General features: G+C 40.3%; 1 protein-coding gene and 1 pseudogene across 2 annotated transcripts in view; one reads left to right on the top strand and one right to left on the bottom strand.

Annotated features, from left to right (window-relative positions):
- Nucleotides 1-24,586, top strand: part of ZNF483 (zinc finger protein 483) — a 31,378-nt gene extending 6,792 nt beyond the window's left edge. The window contains exons 5-6 of one of the 2 annotated variants that reach the window (XM_028493651.2): nucleotides 2,129-3,652; nucleotides 24,543-24,586. In XM_028493651.2, the coding sequence (XP_028349452.1) occupies nucleotides 2,129-3,652; nucleotides 24,543-24,571 (1,553 nt within the window). In that variant the 3' untranslated portion in view covers nucleotides 24,572-24,586. Of the gene's footprint in view, nucleotides 1-2,128; nucleotides 13,603-24,542 lie in introns of those variants that run through there. The other variant, XM_007112047.4, reaches the window with a different exon arrangement.
- Nucleotides 576-24,664, bottom strand: LOC114486846 (60S ribosomal protein L27a-like; annotated as a pseudogene).
- Nucleotides 24,665-26,263: the final 1,599 nt, after the last annotated feature.

Here is a 26,263-nt window from a genome sequence, read left to right as displayed (position 1 = left end):
GGGCTATGATTTATAAAAAGCTCGTGCAAATCAGTAAGGAACACTTGAGTATGTTAGAAAAATGAGCAAGGAACTTCAGCAGATAGCTAACCAAAATAACTGACAAAAATAAAATTTAAATAGCTGTTAACATGAAAAAAGTGTTCCAAATCACTGGTCAACAATGTAATTTACATTTAAGGAACAGTACTATTTATTATGAATCAAATTTGCAAAGGTTTAGAGAAAAAGCATTTGACCATAGATGAGTAGTCAGGTACTTATCATCATGTATTATGTGGTGATAGAATTTTTCTACCCTTTGGTTCAGTGATTCCACTTTTATGACTCAGTTCTGAGGAAATATTAATCATTTGATAAACATGCCATAAGGAAATAACTAAATAGCAATATATTGATATGATGGATTATTACGTGATTAAAATTGTGAAGAAATAACCAATGAGATGGGAAAGAATTATGAATAAAAAAAAGTAACCCTACATATTATACATGGATTTTCTATTCTACAATGTACAGAAAAATTTCCAGAAGAAAATACACAGAATTTTTAATAATGGTTAACTTCTGGGTAATAAGATTTTATGTCTTATTTTATTTCTTTATTTTTTGAAAAGCACTCGTTAGCATTTAAAGAACCTCCCTCCATGTAGCTTCAGGCTGCCAGGACAGTGGGGCACCCCCCCCGCCCCCGCTTCCTGCCAATCTTCTCAGCTCTTCTGCTGAAGAATTTGGCCTTCAGAATGATAGGCTGCTTTAGGAGCTCCTTCTTCCCCAGAACTTTGTAGTAGCCCAGTTGCTCCACATTAGTGATAGGAGCAGCTCCAGTCTTGTTTTTGGCAGCATTTAGCGTATCTGCTCACTGACCAAGGTCCACAGTTTATCCAGGTTGACATTGGGGCAGAAGCTCTAGTTCCTTGCTAAGTGGTAATGCCTCGTACCAACTTTCCCAGAGTAACCCTGGGTGATATTTGTCGAAATTGACCCTGTGGTGACATGTGCCACCAGCATTACCCTGGCCTCCCAGATGCTTCTGGTGTTTGCTGATGCGGTCATGGCTGTGGCTTATGTGGCCCCCTAAGCTTCCAGGTCTTCCTTAGTCTGGATGGCATGTTGGTGACTGTCAAGTCTTGAGAGCCATCCAGTGTTTCGTATTTTATAGTTATCCTGTTAAAAAAACAGTCTTATGAAAGTGACACTGGAATCTCATAACTAAGAGCCAGGATGAATGATATGGTTAATAAAGGAATTCAGGGTTCTGAGAGGAGCACAGATATCGAGAGGGTGGTATTGGAGATTGTGGGACTCGTACCCTAGGCCCTATCAGATTTCTGTGTTTGTGATAGTGAAGGTGCACAGGGATTGAATTCTAGGCAGTATGAAGTATTAAGATGCGATCGTGTAGTAGGGACCCTAAATGGATGCCTGGTTAGAGTATTCATAAGGTTGGTAGTGCCAGATTGTGGTAACCTTTGAAAGTCCAGCATAGGTGTTGTTGCATATCTGTGATATGATTAACATTGTCTATAAACTTAGTGCTATTTGGCTGCTTTGAGGAGAGGCAGTATGGTATAGGGGTCAAAAGTGTGGGCTTTGGTGTCAGACTGGGTTAAAAATCTGGCTCTACCACTTATAGTACATGTGACCTTGGGAAAGCTCCTTACACTCTTTGTACCTAGTAGTCACATCCATAAAACAAGGATAATAATAGGACCTACTTCATAGGGTTATTGTGAAAATTAAGTGAAATACAAGTAAAGTGCTTGGTATGGGACCTGGTATTTGGTAATTATTCAATAAATGTTTGCACTATCATTATTATTTGGAAGGAGAATAGATTGGATGGTAAGAGGAATGAGTTTGAACCTATTATAGAAATTTGAAACGAGGGTGAGGACTTGCATCTCTAACTATAAAGCACAAACCTTTCATCTTCCTCAGTATTTTTCCTAAGCTCTAAGTTTCCCCAGTTCCCTCATGTCACTTTTCCCTTCCCTGTTTTATGAGACTCTGAGAATTGTCTACGCCCTGTTCCTTACAGTCTCTACTGTGTCTATTCCTATTTTAGTCCCAAATGCAGCAGCTTCCTTTTGCAAACAGGAAATATTCTATTTGTTATTTCTTTTAGAGTGTGAACTTAGCGGTGAATTGAAGGAATCTGGCGGAAATCAAGATGTTCTTATGGAAGAATCAACTTTAGATAAAATAATAGAAAGGTATCTAATGAGTGGTGATTGTGACTTGACAGGAGAATCCTGGAAACATTATGGCAGACTAGAGGAGTGTCATAGTGATAGGGAATATTCACAAGTAGCCATCACACAAAAGAAAACTCATGGGAGAGGCAATAAGGGTGAGGAATTTGACTCAGAAAAGAGCCCTTTTGGAAATAACTTCAAACCACCTTCAGACCTAATTAAACATCTCAGAGTCTACTTAAGGAAGAAATCTCGGAGGTACAACGAAGGCAAGAAACCCTTCAGTTTTCATTCAGACCTTGTCCCGAACCGCAAGGAACACAGTGGAGAAAAGCCACGAAAATGTAATGAAGGCAGGAAAGCCTTAAGTCACTCTTCATCTCTGACTGAACATCAGAAACATCAGAAAATCCATTTGGGAGAAAAGTCCCAGAAGTGCAGTAACTGTGGGGTAGCCTTTACTCAAAACTCATCCCTTAGTAAGAGAAAAAACTCCTCTACATGTGAAAAATGTTGGAAAGATTTAGGTCAAGATGCAGCCATAGATAAAGATGAGGGAACTGAGACTGGAGAAAAAACCCATAAATGCAGCAAATGTGGAAAAGCCTTTGGCTATAGCGCCTCACTGACCAAACATAGGAGAATTCACACTGGGGAGAAACCCTATATGTGCAATGAGTGTGGAAAAGCCTTCAGTGACAGCTCATCACTCACACCACACCACCGAACCCACAGTGGAGAAAAGCCCTTCAAGTGTGATGATTGTGGAAAATCTTTCACCCTGAGTGCTCACCTCATTAAACATCAGAGAGTTCACACTGGAGAGAAACCCTATAAATGTAAAGAATGTGGGAGGCCCTTCAGTGACAGTTCATCTCTTATTCAGCATCAGCGAATTCATACTGGAGAAAAACCCTACACGTGTAACAACTGTGGAAAATCCTTCAGTCATAGCTCATCCCTTTCCAAACATCAGAGAATTCATACCGGAGAGAAACCCTATAAGTGTGGTGAGTGTGGGAAAGCCTTCAGACAGAATTCTTGCCTTACCCGACATCAGAGGATTCATACTGGAGAAAAGCCGTATTTGTGTAATGATTGCGGGATGACTTTTAGCCATTTTACATCTGTGATTTATCATCAGAGACTTCATTCAGGAGAAAAACCTTACAAGTGTACTCAGTGTGAGAAAGCCTTCCCTACCCATTCGCTCCTTAGCCGTCATCAGAGAATTCATACGGGCGTCAAGCCTTATAAATGTAAGGACTGTGGAAAATCCTTCAGTCAGAGTTCATCTCTTAACGAACATCATCGAATTCATACTGGAGAGAAACCCTATGAATGTAACTACTGTGGAGCAACCTTTAGTCGAAGCTCAATCCTTGTAGAACACCTGAAAATTCATACCGGAAGGAGAGAATACGAATGCAAAGAATGCGAGAAGACGTTCAAAAGTAATTCTGGCCTCATCAGGCATCGGGGATTTCATTCTGCAGAGTAATTCTTGGAAATATAGTAAGGTGGGGGGTGGGATTTAGTCACAATTGGCCCTTATCAAAAACGTGGGGTGTAAACTACCACAACATTGATTAGTAGGAAATTTAGTCACAATTGTCCCTTACTAAAAACCGGGGGTGTAAACTACCACAGCATTGGTTAGTAGGAAATTTAGTCACATGAGTCCCTCATTAAAAACCTGGGGTGTAAACTGCTGCAGCATTGATTAGTAGCTGCAACTTTGATGGGTTGGCAGCTAGGAAAAAGGTACTTTTTGTCATTCATCCCTCTTTGCAAGGATGTCAACTTTCAGTAGATAGTGATTTGGGTTGGTAAAGTCACATGAAAAGAAAGTAGTAGTATGAGATGTGAAATGATTCTGCAAAGCCAAATGTGAATTTAAAAAGCAGGAGAGGGGTGCACAGGGCCCATCTTACTAACCTCTTAAGATTTTCTTCTCTCCTAGCTTCTGCTTTCACTACCATGTAGTTTTATAGAAAGAGGACCTGACTGTAGTCAGGTAATCTGGGTTCTGTCCCAGTTTGCTGACCAACTTCCAACAAATCATTTGACCTGTCTGAATTTTAGTTTCTTTACTGGTAAAGTGAAGGGCTGGGACTAATGATTTCTGAGGTTTCTTTCTTTGGTACTTCTGGTACTTTCTGAAGCTGTGGGAATAAGTTAAACATTTTTGATTCTTTGGCATTTTCAAGTTTCCCTAGTAGAAAATAACTCATTTAAGCTACTGAACTTCTGGCTTAGTGACAACGCAGTATGCTTTTTGAATACTTGTTGCCAGAATTGCTCAAATGCTGTGCACAGGAACAAGTCAGTAGAGCTCAAACAAGTTTGCCTTCAGGGATTGGACAAAGCACCGCAACCTGTTTTTCCTCTAGACTTTGGCCGTGGGGATTGGGAATCTCTGTGGCATGCTCCTGGGCCGTCTCAGCCATGAGAGTAACAGTCCTAGGAAAATAGGTGAGGGGTTGGGGGGGGTAAACGGGTACTGAAAACAGCTATTTTGGATGGATTGTCTTTTGCAAAATAGAATTCTATTTTTTAAAAAGTTTGCCTATACTAAGTACAGCTTCTTGTAATCTATAAGTGCAAACATTCTGTATGGCAAAGGTCACAAGCTAAGATTGGGCCCTTTTACATGTTTTAGTTGGCCTGTATGGTAAGGTGGTTTTGTGTGTGTGTGTGTGTGTGTGTGTAATTAGTTGTCATCATTTAAAAATTAGGAAATTTCATACCCACCAAAAAAGAGTCTTGTTTTGAAAAATTATAAGGGCTGACAGTACTGGGCCCATATTTCAGTGGGGCAGTCAGCTGGTTTCGGGTGTCAGCTTTTTTCGGGTAGCAGCTGCTACCATTAGATGGGGAATCTATTCTCATAGTTGCAAAGTTATTTATGTAGCTTGACTTGCCCACCATAGGAAACTGATATTATGATCCCCTACCATCTGGAGAATACATATCCTAAAATCTAAAGGGACTCCACTGATAGTAAAATTCAAGAAAAGAATGTAGAAACGATACAGAATAAATTTTCAGTTTTCTGTTATGAAATTAAGACTTCACAGGAATAGACTATACAGATGTTAGTGGGTTGTGTCTTATGGATGTCAGTGGTGGAGTCAATAATAATTTCTAACTGTGAAAAAGGAACTGAAAACCCTGGGTCGGTTAGGTTTGGGTCTCAGGTCATAGGGTTCTAGAGGAGCCCCACTGACTCAGCAGTGGTGCAAAGTTAGTTCCTAAAGTTGAAATTTGAGGCAGCTCCCATAGAAAGAGAATGAAACGGGTAAACTTTCGGCTTCCGGAAGTGAAGAGATGCTTAATGCTCATCTGAGATTCAGCAATATTTGCTGTGATTTAATGGGTTTAGTTTGCAATGCTACTTCTGGATGATGTTTTTGGTTTCTTCCTTGTGCACCACCCCACAGTAGTTCAGGTGTTGCTGTGGGGTAAATTAGTCTGTAGTTATTGCTAAGTGGACCAGCCGGAGACATTCTAGTCATGAAAGGAATATGGCTTATCAGAATTATTCACCCTGGCTTAAGTTTTTTTCTGAAAGGATAGAAACCTTGGTTTTTTTTTTTTTCTGGAAAGATATAATCTATAGAGAGAATTAAATACGTAAAAATCTTGAGAAGAGGCTTGTTCCAGGATGTTTACTTGTTACATTCCCCAGCATTCATAAGAGGAAGTTTTATATAAATACCAGTTGGGAATCTGGAACATAACCCCCCCCCTTTTTCTTTACTGTTATTGAGGTATAAATTATATATTGTAAAAGTCATTCAAATGTATAATTCAGTGAGTTTTAGCCAACTCACTGAGTTGTATAGTTGGTGCCACAATCTGATTTTAGAACATTTTATCATCTTGATAAGATCCCTCACACCCATTTAGAGTAATCCCATCCCCACCCTGATCCTAGGCAACCACTGATCAGTCTACTGTCTGTCTCCTTAGAGTTGCTTTTTCTGGACATATTATTTAAATGTAATCATATGTGGTCATCTTTAGATTTTCATTAACTTGTTTCTGAGTTCATCCGTGTGGTTTTCTGAATTCATCTGTGAGGTAGCATATCGGTACTTTAATCCTTTTTATTGTCAAATATTATCTGATTGTATGGATGTGCCATATTTTGTCCATTCACCAGTTGAAGGACATTTGGGTTGTTTCCATTTTCTGGCTGTGAAAAATAATGCTGCTTTGAACATTAGTGTGCAAGTCTTTGTGTGGACATAATGTTTTCATTTTTCTTAGATACCTGAGTGGAGTTGCTGGGTTATATGGTGAATTTTAGTTCAACTTTTTAAGAAGTTGCCAAGTTGTTTTCCAAGTGACTATGTCATTTTACATTCTGAACTTGAGTGTATGAGGGTTCCTGATGAAGTTACATCCTCACCAACCCTTGTTATTGTTTGTATTTTTTATTATAGCCAACCTAGTGATTGAAGTGGTATCTCTTTGTGGTTAATGATACTGAGAATCTTTTCATGTGTTCTTTAGCTATTGATGTACCTCCTTTGGTGAAATGTGTTGTCCACATGTTATTTTTATTATTAACTTGCAGTTGTTTTTATTCTACCTATAAGTCCTTTATCCAGTATCAACTTTCTAAATACCATGTACTAGCCACAGAAGACAACCTCAAATCCTGCTGTACAATATTCATGAAAAGTTTGGTTTCAGTACCTCCTTACATAAAATTGCCTAAAGGATATTTAGTTTGGCCTATTATCTAAATATTTAAATTCACTTTTGGGGTTAAGTCAGATCATCAAAAGGTTTTAAACTTCTTTGGATTCCTTATAGAATTGCTTTTATTAACCTGTTTTACTTTATGCTCTTTATCTATGACACATTTTACTTCAAAATGAAGAACTTGCATTTAAAAATGTTTCCACTTTATGAGTTTCTATTGAAGAAATTTCTTTTCGGTCTCAGGACAAGACAAAGCTTCTCCTGTCAGTTAATTCACTTTTATTTACTTATTTTAGAGTTCCTTTTAAAATTTATTTTTTATTTATTTTTGGCTGCATTGGGTCTTTGTTGCTGCACGTGGGCTTTCTCTAGTGTGGCGAGCGGGGGCTACTCTTCGTTGTGGTGCATGGGCTTCTCATTGTGGTGGCTTCTCTTGCTGCAGAGCACGGGCTCTAGGCGCACGGGCTTCAGTAGTTGTGGCTTGCAGGCTGTAGAGTGCAGGCTCAGTAGTTGTGGTGCACGGGCTTAGTTGCTCTGCAGCATGTGGGATCTTCCCGGACCAGGGCTTGAACCTGTGTCCCCTGCGTTGACGGGTGGATACTTAACCACTCTGCCACCAGGGAAGTCCCTAGAGTTCTTTTTTAATGTGGTAGAATATACATAACATAAAATTGACCATTTTAATTCTTTTTGGCTGTACACTTCAGTGGTATTAAGTACATTCACATTGTTGTGCAATCATCCCCACTATTCATCTCCAGAACTTTTTTTTTTGGCCACACTGCTTGGCATGTGGGATCTTAGTTCCCTGACCAGGGATTGAACCCATGTCCCCTAGAGTGGAAGAATGGAGTCTTAACCACTGGACCACCAGGGAAGTCCCTCCAGAACTTTTCCATCATCCCTAATTGAAACTTAGTCGTTAACCATTAACTCCCCATTCTCTCCTCCCCCAAGGCCCTGCTAACCACTCTTTGACTTTTTTTTCATTCATCTATGATTTTGCCTATTTTAGGCACTTCGTATAAATGGAATCATTCAGTACTTGTCCTTTTGTGTCTGGCTTGTTTCACTTAGCATAATGTTTTTAAGGTTCATGTTGTATCACGCGTCAGAACTTCATTTTTTTTTCATTATTTTAACGCTGAGTAATATTGTCATAAGTATATACCACATGATTTGTGCATTCATTTTTCAATGGGCGTTTAGGTTATTGCCATCATTTTGTCTCTTGTTAATAACACTGCTATGAACAGTGGTGTGCAAATACTGTTTGAGTCCCTGTGTTCAGTTCTTTGAGATACATACCTAGAAGTAGAATTGCTGGATGCCCTCAAGGTTCATCCATGTCGTGGCGTACAACAGGTTCCTTCTTTTTTAAGGATGAATAATATTCCATTGTATGTAGATACCACATTTTCTTTATCCATTCATCCATCAATACACATTTAGGTTGCTTCTATCTCTTGGCTATTGTGAAAAATGCTGCAGTGAACATGGGTGTGCAAATGTATCTTCAAGATCTGTTTTCAATCTTCTGTTTATATACCCAGAAGTGAGATTGCTGAATCATGATAATTCTATTTTTAATTTTGTAAGGAACTTCCATGCTGTTTTCCACTGCAGCTGCACCCATTTCACATTCCTATCAGCAGTGCTCAAAGAGTTCCTGTTTCTCCACGTCCTTGCAGTAGTTAACTATTTTCTGTGTTTTGATAGTGGCCATCCTAACGGGTATGAGATGATATCTTGTGGTTTTGATTTGCATTCCCCCGATGATTAGTGATGTTGAACATCTTTTCATATACTCATTAAACATTTCTATGCCTTCTCTAGAGACATGTCTGTTAAAGTCCTTGGCGTCTTTTTTAATGAAAAATTTCATTTCTTATTCCATTCCTTTTCACTGCTCTGATTGTTTTCTTTGCTATGTAGAAGTTTTTGTGTTTGATGTAGTCCTGTTTGCCTGTTTTTGCTTTGTTTTGCTTGTGTTTTTGGTATCATAGGCAAGAAATCATTGCCAGATCCTATGTCATGAAGTTTTCCTCCTATATTTTCTTTCAGGAGTTTTATCGCTTCAGGTCTTAATGTTTAGGCCTTTAATCCATTTTGAGTTCATTTTTGTGTGTGGTATAAGGGTCCATCTTCATTCTTTTGTCTGTGGGTGTCAAGTTTTCCAAGCACCGTTTGTTGAGGAGATTATCCTTTCCACATTGTGTAGTCTTTGTACTCTAGTTGAAAATCATTTGGCCATATGCACTGGTGTGTTTCTGGGTTCTCTGTTCCATTGGTCTGTGTGTCTTTATGCCAGTACCATGCTGTTTTTTTTTTTTTTTTTTTTTTTTTTTTTTTTGGTATGCGGGCCTCTCACTGTTGTGGCCTCTCCCGTTGCGGAGCACAGGCTCCGGACGCGCAGGCTCACCGGCCATGGCTCACGGGCCCAGCCGCTCCGCGGCACGTGGGATCCTCCCGGACCTGGGCACGAACCCGTGTGCCCTGCATCGGCAGGCGGACTCTCAACCACTGTGCCACCAGGGAAGCCCCATGCTGTTTTAATTACTGTAGCTTTGTAGTATGTTTTGAAATTAGAACATGTGAGGCCTCCAGCGTTTTTCTTCTTTCTTGAGATTGTTTTGGCTATTTGGGGTCCTTTAAGATTCCATATGAATTTGGGGATGGTTGTTTGTGTTTCTGCGAAAGACCACTTGGGGTAGTATAAATATTTTAACAGTATTAAGTCTTCAAGTCCATAAACATGGGATGTCTTTCCATTCATTTGTGTCAACTTTTCTTTCAGCAGTGTTTTGTAGTTTCCAGTGTACAAGTCTTTTACTTCTTTGGTTAAGTTCATTCCTAAGTAATTTATTCTTTTTGATGATAGTGTAAGTTGAATTGTTTTCTTAATTTCCTTTCTGGATTGTTCACTGTTAGGGTATAGAAATGCAACTGATTTTTGAATTTTGATTTTATATTGTGTAACTTTGCTGTATTTGCTTATTAGTTCAACAGTTTTTGTGTGTGTATGTGTGTGTGTAATGTTTAGGGTTTTCAACACATAAGATCATGTCATCTGTGAAAAGAGATAATATTACTTCTTTCTTCCTAAGCTGGATAGCTTTTAATTCTTTATCTTGTGTGATTGCTCTGGCTAGGACCCAAGTACTGTGTTGAATAGAAGTGACTAAAGTGGGTATCCTTGTCTTATTCTTGATAATTGGAGGAAAAGGTTTCAGTTTTTCACTGTTGAGTATGATGTTAGCTGTGATCTTTTCATTAATGAACTTTATTATGATAAACAGATTTGCTAGATATAGAATCCTCAACCAACAGTTTTTTTCTTTATGCACTTTGAATATATCAACCCACAGACTTCTGGTCTCCAAGGTCTCTGAGAAGAAATAAGATAGTTTCATTGAGGATCCCTTTTATATGATGAGTTACTTCCTCTTGTTGCTTTCAAGGTTCTTTGTCTTTGGCTTTTGACAATTTGATTATAATTTGTCTAGATTTGTTTATCTTTGTGTTCACAGGCATACCTTGGATATATTGTGGGTTTACTTCCAGACTGCTGCAATAAAACAAATGTTGCCTAAATTGGATCACACGAATTTTTTGGTTTCCCAGTGCATATAAAAGTTATGTTCACACTCTACTGTAGTCTGTTAATTGTGCAATACCATTATGTCTAAAAAACCGATGTGCATACCTTAATTTAAAAATACTTTATTGCTAAAAAAAAATACATCTGAGCCTTTAGCAAGTCACAGTCCTTTTGCTGGTGGAGGGTCTTTCCTCATTGATGGCTGCTGACTGATCAGGGTGGTGATTGCTGATTTGGGGTGGCTGGGGCAATTTCTTAAAATGAGACAACATTGAAGTTTGTTGTATTGGTTGACTCTTCTTTTCATGAACAATTTCTCAGTAGCTCTCAGTGCTGTTTGATAACATTTTACTCACACCAGAACTTCTTTCAAAATTGGAGGGACTTCCCTGGTGGCGCAGAGGTTAAGAACCCGCCTGCCAATGCAGGGGACACTGGTTTGAGCCCTGGTCCACGAGGATCCCACATGCCACGGAGCAGCTAAGCTCGTGTGCCACAACTGCTGAGCCTGTGCTCTAGAGTCCGTGTGCCACAACTACTGAGCCCACTTGCCTAGAGTCCGTGCTCCGCAACAAGGGAAGCCACTGCAGTGAGAAGCCTGTGCACTGCAACGAAGAGTAGCCCCCGCTCCCCGCAACTAGAGAAAGCCCGTGCACAGCAACAAAGACCCAACACAGCCCATAATAAATAAATAAATAATTAATTAATTAAAAAAATTGGAGTCAGTCCTTTCAAACCCTGCTGCTGCTTTAGCCAAGTAGGTTTATATATGTAATATTCTAAATCCTTTGTTGTCATTTCAGCGTTCTTCACCAGGAGTAGATTCCATCTCAAGAAACCACTTTCTTTGCTTATCCATAAGAAGCATTCCTCATTCCTTAAAAATTTTATTATGCAATTGCAGCAATTGAGTCATATCTTTAAGCTCCACTTGTAATTCTAGTTCTCTTGCTATTTCCACCACATCTGCAGTTACTTCCTCCACTCAAGTCTTAAACCCCTCAAAGTCACCCATGAGGGTTGAAATCACCTTCTTCCAAACTCTTGTTCATGTTGGTATTTTGACCTTGTCCCATGAATCACGAATGTTCTTAGTGGCATCTAGAATGGTGAATCGTTTCCAGAAGGTTTCAATTCACTGTACCCAGATCCATCAGAAGCACCCATCTCCATCAAGTCATCTTCTGTTCATTCTGTTAGCTCTTAAATTTCTCCAGGATCCTGTTTTGAAACCCTTCAGCACTTTTTTGCCATATCTACAATCTCTTTAATCATTTCCTTGGTCGGCTCTGTTGTAAGTTCTGTGGAGTCATGCACACCTGGACACAGTTTTCTCCAGCAGGAATTTATTGTTTCAGGCTTGATGGCTTTCATGGCTTTTTCTTTTAACAACGATGGTGTCTTTAATGATGTAATCCTTTCAGACTGTAATGATGTCATCCTTTCAGACTGTAATGATGTCCTCTCTCTCTAGGTTCTCTTGCATAGCACTGACAGTCCTTTCCGTAGAGTACCATGTGGAATGAGCCATGTGGAATGACCCACGGCTGCAGGGGCTGAGTTAGAGATGGTATGTTGGGGACAAGTAGATCACTTTGCCTCCTTCATTGTTGAACTCATGGGGTTCTGGGTGGCCAGACGCATTGTCCAATATCAAAAGAACTTTAAAAGGCGGCCCCTTGTTGGCAAGTTACTTCCTGACTTCAGGGACAAAGCACTGATGGAACCAGTGCAGAAAGTGTTCTCGTCCCGGCTGGTGTCTATCTTTTCCCTTCAAGGTTCCGTGTTAGCAGCTTCATAGTTGAGGGCAGCCCTGATCATGAACTCCACCGCATTTGCGCAAAACAGTAGAGTTATCCTGTCCCTTCTTGCCTTAGATCCTGGTGCTTGCTTCTCGTTGTTACTAATAAGTGTCCTTTGTGGCATTGTTTTCCATAATAGGGCACTTAAACATCTGCATTAAAAACCTGTTTAGGCAGATATTCTTTCTCAACAATTTTCTTAGTGGCATCTGGGGAAGTCTGCTGCCTCTTGGTCGGAAGAAGCTGTTTCTGCTGTTATCTTGACATTTTTTTAGGCCAAACCTCTTTCTAAAATTATCAAACCATCCTTTGCAGGCATTAAACTCTCCATCTTTCCATCATTCAATTTTAAGTTGTCACATAATGACTTTGCTTTTTCTTGAATCATTAAAGTCTATAGATATGCCTGCCTTAGAGCAACCTTGCATCCACATAAAAGCTGCATTTAAAGGCTAAAAAGGGGGACTTCCCTGGTGATCCAGTAGTTAAGACTCCGTGCTCCCAATGTGGGGGGCCCAGGTTCGATCCCTGGTCCCACATACTGCAACTAAGCCTGTGCGCCGCAACGAAGAGCCCACATGCCGCAAGAAAGACCCAGCGCAGCCAAAATAAATAAAATTTTAAAAAGGGATTAAAAGGTATGTATTTTGTTAAAAGAGCAAGGTTGAGCTAGTATGGTTATGGCTTGAGAAAGATTGAAACAGGTATGGGAACATGCAGTTACAGTCTAACCCAGTAGGTAACATCCATAGGCTTGTAGATACAATTGACAGTGACATGGGATTAAGAGAAACTGGTTATAGATAAGACCAAGGGGTCTCAGCCATCGTGAACAGACTGGAGTTTCTGGTGACATATCCAACAGTCAGAAGGGTTTTCCCCTTTTGCAATGGATTGGGACATATGGACAAGAGCATTGCTTTTCCAAGAAAGGGGGGAAATAAGGTAAGAAACAAGAGCAAGAAAAGGGTATACAGGCCTGGTCTCATCATTTTGGGAAAGCTGTCTCCTTTGGCTGTCATCTGCTTCAGTTGTTGGAAATCTTCAGGGTGAGGTCACCAGTTGGTGTGCAGGTCCCATAAGGGTGTGAGGCTTTCTTTAGATGAGACACGTGGATCCAGGAGTCAACTCCTTGGAGTTTGGTGGCGCAAGGATTGGTCAGTTACGCTTGATAAAGGCCTTTCCAGCATGGTTGAATAAAGTGTTCTGTGGAGATGTCTTTTCCAATAAAGAAATCTCCAGGCTGCAAAGTGTGGCGTTTGACGTCTTTATCTTTAAAAGGATTGCTATATTAAAGCATGGTTATTTTTAATAGATGTAATTAGACCTATGCAACATTGAAGTATATCTCGTTTCATTAGTTGTAGATGAAAGAGGCAGGAGCTAGATGCATGGGGTGCCCAGCAGTTAGCTCAAAGGGTGAGAGTTTATGAGTTCCAAAGTGAGTGGACCTGAGATTGAGAAGGACCAGAGGCAGTGCTTTTGGCCAAAGTATTTGGAGGATTTCCACAAATTTTGACGAGGCTTTTTTTTTTTTTTTTAATTGGGTATAGTTGCTTTACAGTGTTGTGTTTCTGCTGTAAATTGAAGTGAATCAGCTATATGTATCCATATATCCCCTCTTTTTTGGATTTCCTTCCCGTTTAGGTCACTACAGAGCATTGAGTAGAGTTAGCTGTGCTATACAGCAGGTTCTCATTAGTTGGCTCTTTTACACTTAATGGTGTGTATATGTCAATCCCAATCTCCCAATTCATCCCACACCCCTTTCCCCCCTTGGTGTCCATACGTTTGTTCTCTGTGTCTCTATTTCTGCTTTGCAAATAGGTTCATCTGTACAATTTTTCTAGATTCCGCATACATGCGTTAATATACAATACTTGTTTTTCTCCTTCTGGCTTACTTCACTCTGTATGACAGTCTCTAGGTCCATCCACTTCTCTACAAATGACCCAATTTCGTTCCCTTTTATGGTTCAGTAATATTCCATTATGTATATACACCACATCTTTATCCATTCATCTGTCGATGGACATCTAGTTTGCTTCCATGTCCTGGCTATTGCAAATAGTGCTGCACTGAACATTGAGGTGCATGTGTCATTTTGAATTATGGTTTTCTCAGGGTATATGCCCCGTAGTGGGATTTCTGGGTCATATGGTAGTTTTATTTTTAGTTTTTTAAGGAACCTCCATACTGTTCTCCATAGTGGCTTTATCAATTTACATTCCCACCAACAGTGCAAGAGGGTTCCCTTTTCTCTGCACTCTGTTTAGCATTTATTGTTTGTAGATTTTTTGATGATGGCCATTCTGACCCCTGTGAGGTGATACCTCATTGTAGTTTTAATTTGCATTCCTCTAATAATTAGGTTGAACATCTTTTCATGTGCCTCTTGGCCATCTGTATGTCTTCTTTGCTGAAAGGCTATTTAGGTCTTCTGCCCATGTTTTTGATTGGATTTTCTTTTTTGTTATTGAGGTGCGTGAGCTGTTTGTATATTGTGGAGATTAATCCCTTGTCAGTTGCTTCATTTGCAAATATTTTCTCACATTCTGGGGGTTGTCTTTTCGTCTTGTTTATGGTTTACTTTGCTGTGCAAAAGCTTTTAAGTTTAATTAGGTCCTATTTATTTATATTTGATTTTATTTTCATTACTTTAGGAGGTAGGTCAAAAAAGATCTTGCTGTAATTTATGTCAGAGAGTGTTTTTCCTATGTTTTCCTCTAAGAGTTTTGTAGTGTCCGGTCTTACATTTAGATCTTTAATGCATTTTGAGTTTATGTTTGTGTATGGTGTTAGGGAGTGTTCTAATTTCATTCTTTTACATGTAGCTGTCCAGTTTTCCCAGCACCACTTACTGAAGAGACTGTCTTTTCTCCATTGTATATTCTTGCCTCCTGTGTCATAGATTAGGTGACCCTAGGTGCGTGGGTTTACCTCTGGGCTTTCTATCCTGTTCCATTGATCTATATTTCTGTTTTTGTCCCAGTACCATATTGTCTTCATTACTGTAGCTTTGTAGTATAGTCTGAAGTCAGGGAGCCTGATTTCCTGCATTCTTTGAGCTCCATTTTTCTTTCTCAAGATTGCTTTGGCTCTTCGGGGTTTTTTGTGCTTCAGTACAAATTGTAAAATCTTTTCTAATTCTGTGAAAAATGCCATTGGTAATTTGATAGGGATTACATTGAGTCTGTAGATTGCTTTGGTAGTATAGTCATTTTCACAATATTGATTCTTCCAATCCAAGAACGTGGTGTATCTCTCCATCTGTTTGTGTCGTCTTTTATTTCTTTCATCAATATCTTAAAGTTTTCTGCATACAGGTCTTTTGCCTCCTTAGGTAGGTTTATTCCTAGGTATTTTATTCTTTTTGTTGCAATGGAAAATAGGATTGTTTCCTTAATTTCTCTTTCTGATCTTTCAAGAGATTTCTGTGCATTAATTTTGTATCCAGCAACTTTACCAGATTCACTGATTAGCTGTAGTAGTTTTCTGGTGGCATCTTAGGATTTTCTGTGTATAGTATTATGTCATCTGCAAACAGTGACAGTTTTACTTCTTTTCCAATTTGTGTTACTTTTATATCTCTTTCTTCTCTGATTGCCGTGGCTAGGATTTCCAATACTGTGTTGAATAATAATGGCAAGAGTGGACACCCTTGTCTTGTTCCTGATCTTAGAGGAAATACTTGCAGTTTTTCACCATTGAGAATGATGTTTGCTGTGGGTTTGTCATATATGGCCTTTATTATGTTGAGGTAGGTTCCCTCTATGCCCACTTTCTGGAGAGTTTTTATCATAAATTGGTGTTGAATTTTGTCAAAAGCTTTTTCTGCATCTATTGAGATGATCATATGGTTTTTATTCTTTAGTTTGTTAATATGGTGTATCACATTGATTGTGTTGTGTATACTGAAGAATCCTTGCAACCCTGGGATAAATTCCACTTAAATATGGTGTTTGATCTTTTTAATGCGTTGTTGGATTCTATATGCTAGTACTTTGTTAAGGATTTTTGTGTCTATGTTCATCAGTGATACTGGTCTGTAATTTTTGTGTGTGTGTGATATCTCTGTCTGGTTTTGGTACCAGGGTGATGGTGGCCTTGTAGAACGTGTTTGGGAGTCTTCCTCCCTCTGCAAGTTTTTGGAGGAGTTTGAGAAGGATAGGTGTTAACTCTTCTCTAAATGTTTGATAGAATTTGCCTGTGAAACCATCTGGTCCTGGACTTTTGTTTGTTGAAAGATTTTTTTTATCACAGTTTGAATTTCATTACTTGTGGTTGATTTGTTTATATTTTCTAATTCTTCCTGGTTCAGTCTTGGAAAGTTGTACCTTTCCAAGAATTTGTCCATTTCTTCCGGGTTGTGCATTTTATTGGCATGTAGTTGCTTGTGGTAGTCTCTCATGATCCTTTGTATTTCTGCAGTGTCACTTGTAATTTCTCCTCTTTCATTTCTGATTTTATTGATTTGAATCCTCTACCTTTTTTTCTTGATGAGTCTGCCTAAAGGTTTATTAATTTTGTTTATCTTCTCAAAGAACCAACTTTTAGTTTTATTGATCTTTGCTATTGTTTTCTTCATTTCTATTTTATTTATTTCTGTTCTGATGTTTATGATTTCTTTTCTTCTACTAACTTCAGGTTTTCTTTGTTCTTCTTTTTCTAGTTGCTTTAGTTGTAAGGTTAGATTGTTTATTTGAGATTTTTCTTGTTTCTTGAGGTAGGATTGTATTCCTGTAAAACTCCTTCTTAGAACCGCTTTTGCTGTGTCCCATAGGTTTTTTTTTTTTTTTTTGGCTGCATTGGGTCTTTGTTGCTGTGCGTGGGCTTTTTCTGGTTGCGGCATGTGGGCTTCTCATTGCAGTGGCCTTTCTTGTGTGGGGCATGGGCTCCAGGTGCACGGGCTTCAGTAGTTGTGGCACACGGCCTCAGTAGTTGTGGCACAAGGGCTAAGTAGTTGTGGCACACGAGCTTAGTTGTGGCAGGCAAGTTCTAGAGTGCAGGCTCAGTAGCTGTGGCGCACAGGCTTAGTTGCTCCGCGGCATGTGGGATCTTCCTGGGCCAGGGCTTGAACTTGTGTCCCCTGCATTGGCAGGCGGTTTCTTAACCACTGTGCCACCAGGGAAGCCCATGCGTCCCATAGGTTTTGGATCATCGTGTTTTCATTGTCATTTGTTTGTAGGTATTTTTTAATTTTTTCTTTGATTTTTTCAGTGATCTCTTGGTTATTCAGCAGCGTACTGTTTAGCTTCCATGTGTTTGTGTTCTTTACAGTTTTTTTTCTGTAATTGGTTTCTAATCTCATAGCATTGTGGTCAGAAAGGCTGCTTGATACGATCTCAATTTTCTGAAATTTTCCAAGGCTTGATTTGTGACCCAAGGTGTGAGCTATTCTAGAGAGCATTCCATGTGCACTTGAGAAGAATGTGTATTCTTCCGCTTTCAGGTGGAATGTCCTGTAAATATCAATTAAGTCTGTCTGGTCTATTGTGTCATTTAAAGTTTGTGTTTCCTTATTTATTTTCTGTCTGCATGATCTGTCTATTGTGTAAGTGGGGTGTTAAAGTCCCCCACTATTACTGTGTTACTGTTGATTTCCCCTTTTATGGCTGTTAGCATTTGTCTATGTATTTAGGTGCTCCTCTGTTGGGTACAAAAATATTTATAATTGTTATGTTTTCTTCTTGGATTGATCCCTTGATCATTATGTAGTGTCCTTTCTTTTCTTTTGTAACAGTCTTTATTTTAAAGTCTTTTCTGTCTGATATGAGTATTGCTACTCCAGCTTTCTTTTGATGTCCATTTACATGGAATGTCTTTTTTCATCCCCTCACTTTCAGTCTGTATGTGTCCCTAGGTCTCAAGTGGGCCTCTTGTAGACAGCCTATATACGGGTCTTGTTTTTGTATCCATTCAGCCAGTCTGTGTCTTTTGGTTGGATCATTTAACCCATCTACATACAAGGTGATTATCGATATGTATGTTCCTGTTACCATTTTCTTAATTGATTTGGGTTTGTTTTTGTGGGTCTTTTCTTCTCTTGTGTTTCCCGCTTAGAGAAGTTCCTTCAGCATTTTTTGTAATGCTCTTTGGTGGTGCTGAATTCTCCTAGCTTTTGCTTGTCTGTAAAGCTTTTGATTTCTCTGTCAAATCTGAATGAGATCCTTGCTGCATAGAGTAATCTTGGTTGTAGGTTTTTTCCTGTCATCATTTTAAATGTATCCTGCCACTCCCTTCTGGCCTGCAGAGCTTCTGCTGAAAAATCAGCTGATAACCTTATGGGGTTTCCCTCATATGTTGTTTTTTGCTTTTCCCTTGCTGCTTTTAATATTTTTTCTTTGAATTTAATTTTTGTTAGTTTGATTAATATGTGTCTTGTCATGTTTCTCCTTGGGTTTATCCTGTATGGGACTCTCTGTGCTTCCTGGACTTGGGTGGCTATTTCCTTTCCCATGTTAGGGAAGTTTTCGACTCTGATCTCTTCAAATATTTTTTCAGACCCTCTTTCTCTTCTTCTGGAACCCCTATAATTTGAATGTTGGTGCTTTAATGTTGTCCCAAAGGTCTCTTGAGACTGTCCTCAATTCTTTTCATTCTTATTTCTTTATTCTGCTCCTCGGCAGTTATTTCCAGCATTCTATCTTCCAGCTCACTTATTCGTTCTTCTGTCTCAGTTATTCTGCTATTGATTCCTTCTAGTGTATTTTTCATTTCAGTTATCGTGTTGTTCATCACTGTTTGTTCTTTAGTTCTTGTAGGTCTTTGTTAAACATTTCTTGTATTTTCCCAATCCATACTTCCATTCTATTACTGAGATTTTGGATCATATTTACTATCATTACTCTGAATTCTTTTTGAGGTAGGTTGCCTATTGCCTCTTCATTTTTTTTGTTTTGTAGGTTTTTACCTTGCTCCTTCATCTGTAACATATTTTTTTGTCATCTCATTTTTTTTGATGGGTGGGGCTGTTTTCTTTTCTTGCTGGTTGTTTGGCCTGAGGCATCCAGCACTGGAGTTTGCATGCAATTTGGTGGAGCCGGGTCTTGGTGCTGAGATGACGACCTCCAGGAGAGCTCACACTGATTAATATTCTCTGGGGCCTAAGGTTCTCTGTTAGTCTAGCATCTTGGACTCAAGTGCTCCCACCACAGGAACTCAGGCCTGACCCCCAGTCTGGTTGTGCAGTGATTCCTCCCATCCCCTTAGGTGTCCAAGGTCCCTCCACCACTAGCAGCCAGTAGGTGCTCTGCAAGGATTTCGGCAGGCGGACTCTCAACCACTGCGCCACCAGGGAAGCCCCGATGCATTCTTTTTTAAAAAAATTTTATTTATTTATTTATTTAATTTATTTATTTATGGCTGCGTTGGGTCCTTGTTGCTGCACACAGGCTTTCTTTTAGTTGCTGTGAATGGGGGGCTACTCTTAGTTGCGGTGCATGGGCTTCTTATTGCAGTGGTTTCTCTTGTTGCACAGCACGGGCTCTAGGCGCACGGGCTTCAGTAGTTGTGGCTCGTGGGTTCTAGAGCGCAGGCTCAGTAGTTGTGGCGCATGGGCTTAGTTGCTCCGTGGCATGTGGGATCTTCCTGGACCAGGGCTCAAGCCCATGTCCCCTGCATTGGCAGGAGGATTCTTAACTACTCTGCCACCAGGGAAGCCCCTCGATGCATTCTTGTTGTACTTGTGAGGAGATACGAACTCCATGTCCTCCTACTCTGCCATCTTGACTCTGCCGCCCCCCTCATTGAGTTTTTTTTTTAAACTGTAGTTTTTGTGGTTTTTAAAAAAAATAATTAATTAATTAATTAATTAACTTATTTATTTTTGGCTGTGTTGGATCTTCGTTGCTGCAGGTGGGCCATCTGTAGTTGCGGTGAGTGGGGGCTACTCTCTGTTGCCATGCACAGGCTTCTCATTGCAGTGGCTTCTCTTGTTGAGGAGCACAGGCTCTAGGCGTGTGGGCTTCAGTAGTTGTGGCACATGGGCTCAGTACTTGTTGCTTGCAGGCTCTAGAGCGCAGGCTCAGTAGTTGTGGCGCATGGGCTCAGTTGCTCCTCAGCATGGAGGAGCAAACCTGTTTCCCCTGCATTGGCAGGCATATTCTTAACCACTGCACCACCAGGGAAGTCCCTCCCCATTGAGTTTTGATGACACTTAGTTCATTTGATTAGTACTGAAGCCTGGTGATGACGTGTACAGTGAAAGTACTGAAGATTTGGCCAAACAACACATACTTGCTGTAATATTTGACCAGTAAAACAGGTCCCTTGGTTGCTGTGGAGCTCAAGAGGGGTTCGTCAGGTAGGGATGATTTTTTCCAGTAAGTTTTAGCTACTGAAGAGGCAATGGTTTGTCTACATGGGAAAGCTTCAGTCCAGTGGGAAAACATACAAATCATTACCAAGACATATTTGTATCCATGGGGTGAGGATAGCTGAATAAAGTCCATTTTCCAACTCTAATGGTCCATTGGGCAATTTAAAGTGATTGGGGGTAGTGTGGACAGGTTTCCCAGGATTATATGTTGAACAGGTGGGGCTTCTGTATGGGGCACAGAGATAATTAGAGGGGATCCCATGATTATGTTTTTGGTGGCCTTAACTAAAAGGACAGTAGCAGGAATGACTCTAAGGCAAAAGGGGTATTCTTGTGCCCAGGGTCTGGCTGCCAACTCTAGTACCCTATGGGGTGATGGTGATCCCCATGCTTTTGGGTAAGTACTCTAAGTGCTTCTCTCCTTCTCTTATATGAAGAGGAAAAAGGGAAGTTGATCAACAGTAGGGTGATTTATCAAGCTTTCCTTTAATGTATTAAAAGCTAGATCATTTGATTCATCAAGTTGGCTATTTTGGTTGCTGCTATCAAATTCTAGATTTATTGTCCCCTTTTGGTAGAAATGCCAGCATGACATTTTTCTAAGGAATCTTGGCCCAATAAGTGAACAGGGATAGAGGAACTAAAGAGAAAAGGGTAGCTATCTCTTAGCCTAAACCAAAGGGGATAGGTTAACAGACAGGAACCTGGGGAGGTTTATTTTGAGACACCCGCCCCACTGAACCATTTTAATCCTCTGAGTCAGGGGCTATTGAGTAACAGTGAGGTTGAGCCCCAAGACTGTAGCTCTGGTGTCAGTGAGGATGGAGGGGAGGGACTCATTCCCAAGCTGGAGAGTGGTTTCTCTAAGTTGATTGATGGGAAGGATTGGGGAAAACCCCTGTAATTCCCTGGGAATTGGGGAAGCTGGTTAGAGGATTGAGGGTGCCTGGTGCACTTAAGCTTGTGACAGTCTTTCCTTCAATGTCCTGGCTTTTTGCAGTAATGGCAAAGACCAGGAGGGTTTGCATTTCATTTAGAGGCCTCTACTTGGTGGAGTTGAAAATTGAGGATTTTAGTGGTCGGTCTTTTAGTTGAATCATCTGTGGTGTGGGTGAGCTGATTTGCTGAATTAAATAAATCTGGAGTGGAAATAATTTTCCATTCCATCCTGGTCCTTTTAACTAGAAGAGAAAGATCCCTATTCAACCCATTAATGAACATAGAGTTAAAGCCTACGCCAGGGGCCAGCAAAATTGAGTTTGTTTGGGAATAACAGAGAAATTGCAATTTGGGACATGCAAACTATGGTGAAACTTATAGGCACATCTGGAGAAGGAAGGTCAGGAGTGTTCTTTTTACAGAGGAATGGAGGAAGTTGGGAGGGGCTGTTTTGAATGAAAGTTCATTGGAGGAGAATGAGAATTCGGGGTTGTGGTTGCTTCTCATTGGCTGAGTTGCAGTGGTTTCTCATTGGCTGGGCTGTTATTGGCGAGGGAGAAGTCTTTCTTCCTGCTGAGGAATGTAGAGTAAACTGGTATGTGCTTGAGAGCTCTCCCTTCAGGGCTTCCAGTCTTCATTTTGCATGAGGTTTTTCTTTTATTTGTTTTCACAAGTTCTAAGAGATTATTTCAGGCTGGAGTCCTTAGGTGTCTCTCCCTATAGAGTGGTTCTGATAACTTACAGCTTTGCTAAATCTACCTGTAGCTCTTCTGGGGCTTTTCCCCGTTGATATTCAAGATGTTTATGGTTTTGGTTTTTTTGTTTTTTTGTAAAGTGCGACCAAGGAGAGCATTCCTTTTTAAATTCATCATTAATGGATACATATTCCCCAGTTTTTTTCTACTTTGAAGAATCTTCTTCATTTTCTCTCTTGATCTGCCAACATGTTCAGAACCTTCCTTTAGCTCTTTGAGCATATTTGACAGATATTTTAAAGTCTTTGTCTAGCAGGTCTGAGTTCCTCAGGTATATCTCCTGTTTCTCTGTATGCCTTGTGATATTTTTTTGTTGAAAACTGGACATGTGAATCTTATATAGTCATCCCCCCTTATGTGCAGGGGATACGTTCTAAGACCCCCAGTGGATGACTGAACCTGCGGATAGTACTGAACTCTTATATATACTATGATTTTTCCTTTACATACACACCTGTGATAAAGTTTAATTTATAAATTAGTCCCAATAAAATATTAACAATAATAATAAAATGGAATTAATATAGTGTAATAAACATGTGAATGTGGTTTCTTTCACAAAATATCTTATTATACTGTACTCATTCTTATGATGATGATGTGAGATGATAAAATGCCTATGTAATGAAATGAAATGAGGTGAATGACATAGGCAGTGTGACATAGCATTAGGCTACTATTGACCTTCTGACACTGTGTCAGAAGAAGGATCATCTGCTTTGGGTGATACTGGATCACTGAACATGATGTTGATGGATAGATGTTGGGAGCAGAAGATGTTTTTGGTTGGGAATACCGGGCAGGTTAGAGCGGGATGGTGTGAGATTTTACCACCCTATTCAGAATGGTGTACAATTTAAAAGTCATGAATAGCTTATTTCTGGAATTTTCCATTTAATGTTTTCAGGCTGCAGTTGACAGCTGTTAACAAACTGTGCAGAGCCAGACCATGGATAAGGCAGGGGACTACTGTAGTGCGGTAGCTCTGGAAATCAGATTCTCCTTCTCAGATTTTTTTTTATTGTCTGTTGTCACCTCTGTGCCAATGATCAGTCTGTGGTGAATGCTTAGACTTTTCTTAGGTCTTTTCTGAGCCTGTCTTTCCCTGGTCAGGGGCTTTCTAAATTCTCCCACATGTGTGGGGATGGTTCAGGTGGTAATGCGAGTGATGGGGAGCGATGGGGAGCGGCAGATGAAGCTTCGCTGCTCACTCGCCACTCAGCTCCTGCTGTGCGGCCCGGTTCCTAAGAGGCCATGGACCGGTACTGGTCTGTGGCCCAGGGGTTGGGGACCCCTGCTTTAAATCCCCTGGGAGCCACTTTAGCCAGTGGGGGGAGTTGGAAGAATGGCCACTCACCTCTGTGTCTGCTCTTCCTTCTTGATCAGAAGCAACCATCCACAGTCAGGACCTGGGACCCTGGTATTTGGAGGAAAAGGTCTTTATTGCCCACCTTGGCTCCAGCAAGTCAAACTAGAAATGTTTGAGCTGGCTGATGGGGAATGGGTAGCTGCTACTGTGCTAAAAGCTAAAATCCACCACTGTTCGTTGCAGTTTACCACTTAAGGTTTCCCCTGGACACTACAAGCCTTAAAATAGACTCCTGTGTTCCAAATAATCACTTTAGGTACTTTCTGCCAGGACAATTGCTGTCTAGGTGGAGAGATGGATTCCTGGCGTCTCCTACTGCTCCATTTTCTCTGACATCAGTCCTTCCATGTCTTTGATTTGTATCCTTTCTGGAAGCTGTTGTCAACTTTTATCTTCCAACTCTACTGCTAAATGTTTTGAATGTTTTATTTTTGTTGTCATATTTATATTTCCAAGTGCATTTTCTGATTCTCTGCTTACTCCTTTTTTAAAAAAATCATATTCTGGGGCTTCCCTGGTGGTGCAGTGGTTGAGGGTTCGCCTGCCAATGCAGGGGACACGGGTTCATGCCCCGGTCCGGGAAGATCCCATGTGCCGCGGAGCGGCTGGGCCCGTGAGCCATGGCCGCTGGGCCTGCGCGTCTGGAGCCTGTGCTCCGCAACGGGAGAGGCCACAGCAGTGAGAGGCCCACGTACCGCAAAAAAAAAAAAAAAAATCATATTCTGTGTCATGGGTGAAATACTCATTTCTCTGAGGATGCTAATATGGTGTCTTTTAGTGTTACCACTCCCTTCATTATCTTTCCTCTGAGTTGTTTTTGTTTTCTCTCTTTCTCCCTGGAGGCTTTCCTCAAACTTCTGGTGATCTTTGACTACTCACATTTAAGAAGAGGGCTCTAAAACACCACTTGGAAGGTGTTTCAGTTACTGTGGCACTGTCCATTAGGAATAGAATGTGAGCCATGTAATAATTTCAGATTTTCTAGTAGCCACTCTAAAAAGGTAAGAGAAGACAGGTGAATAATATATTTTGTTTTACCCAGTATATCCATAATATTATATCAACATATAATCACTATAAAAAATTATTGGTGAGATATTTTATATTATTTTTTTGCACTGTCTCCAAAACCCATGTGTATTTTACAGTTGCAGCACATCTTAGTTCATACACTAAATTTTTATTTGAAATACTTGAGCCATATTGAGATTAATAAAACTTAGAATTGAAAAGTAGATTGATATAGTTCTTCCAAATGCACTTTGTTGTTAGTCTGCATATACCTAAATTTTTCAAGTATCAGAAAATATTTTCCTTCGATATTTGCATCCACGTTTACAAAGTTCATCTTTTTATTAGAAGAATTGATTTGATTTTGAAACAAAAGCATATAGTTTCAAAGCAATATGTTTAAATAAATTCAACTCTTCTGTCAACTCTGTTATTACCATTAAATTCAATGAGTTATTGCATAAATGGAAACAAAACTACATTTATCAGTATCAGGCTTCCCTGGTGGCGCAGTGGTTGGGAGTCCGCTTGCTGATGCAGGGGACCACGGGTTTGTGCCCCGGTCCGGGAAGATCCCACATGCCATGGAGTGGCTGGGCCCGTGAGCCATGGCCGCTGAGCCTGCGCGTCCAGAGCCTGTGCTCCACAACGGGAGAGGCCACAACAGTGAGAGGCCTGCATACAGCAAAAAAAAAAAAAAAAAAAAAAAATTTTATCAGTATAAACCGTTCTTCACATTTTTCTTGTATTTTGCAGCCAATTTATACAATGCTATTGATTACATTGAAAATTTGCATGTTGACTCATGTTAGAAAAATGTGTGAAGTCATTTTTTTTGTTTATATTATGAAATATTTTAATTTTAACTAATTTTTCTCAGCTGAGTAGGTCACAAGTTTTTCCCATTCTAAGAAGCTTCAAATGTAGCTCATTCATATTCAATGTGATACTGCCACTTTTTGTCTTTGATTTTCGAAAACGTAGCAGTCATTCCTTTCGTTTCAAGAAAATCTTGAATTGGAATTCCCAGTACAGGAAATCTTTGTAAAATTCTTTTATGATTCAACCAAGGATTATCGGTAAAGAACACAAGATCATTAAAAATATTATTTTCGGGCTTCCCTGGTGGCACAGTGGTTGGGAATCTGCCTGCCAATGCAGGGGACACAGGTTCGAGCCCTGGTCTGGGAGGATCCCACATGCCGCGGAGCAACTGGGCCCGTGCGCCATGGCTACTGAGCCTGTGCTCTAGAGCCTGTGAGCCACAACTACTGAGCCCGCGTGCCACAACTGCTGAAGCCTGTGCGCCTGGAGCCCATGCTCCGCAACAGGAGAGGCCACGACAATGGGAGGCCTGTGCACCGCAGTGTGGAGTGGCCCCCGCTCACCACAACTGGAGAAAGCCCGTGCCCAGCAATGAGGACCCAACACAGCCAAAAATAAATAAATTTATTTTTTTAAAAAACCAACATTATTTTCAACAGTTTCATAAACTAGCAGTGATTATATCATTTGCACACGTGTAGGGAAGAATTTTAACATCTGTATTCAT

Source organism: Physeter macrocephalus, chromosome 9 (assembly GCF_002837175.3).
Source record: "Physeter macrocephalus isolate SW-GA chromosome 9, ASM283717v5, whole genome shotgun sequence".
Classification (NCBI taxonomy): domain Eukaryota; kingdom Metazoa; phylum Chordata; class Mammalia; order Artiodactyla; family Physeteridae; genus Physeter; species Physeter macrocephalus.
The sequence above is the reverse complement of the archived record's forward strand: the minus strand, read 5'-3'. Positions and strand labels throughout refer to the sequence as shown.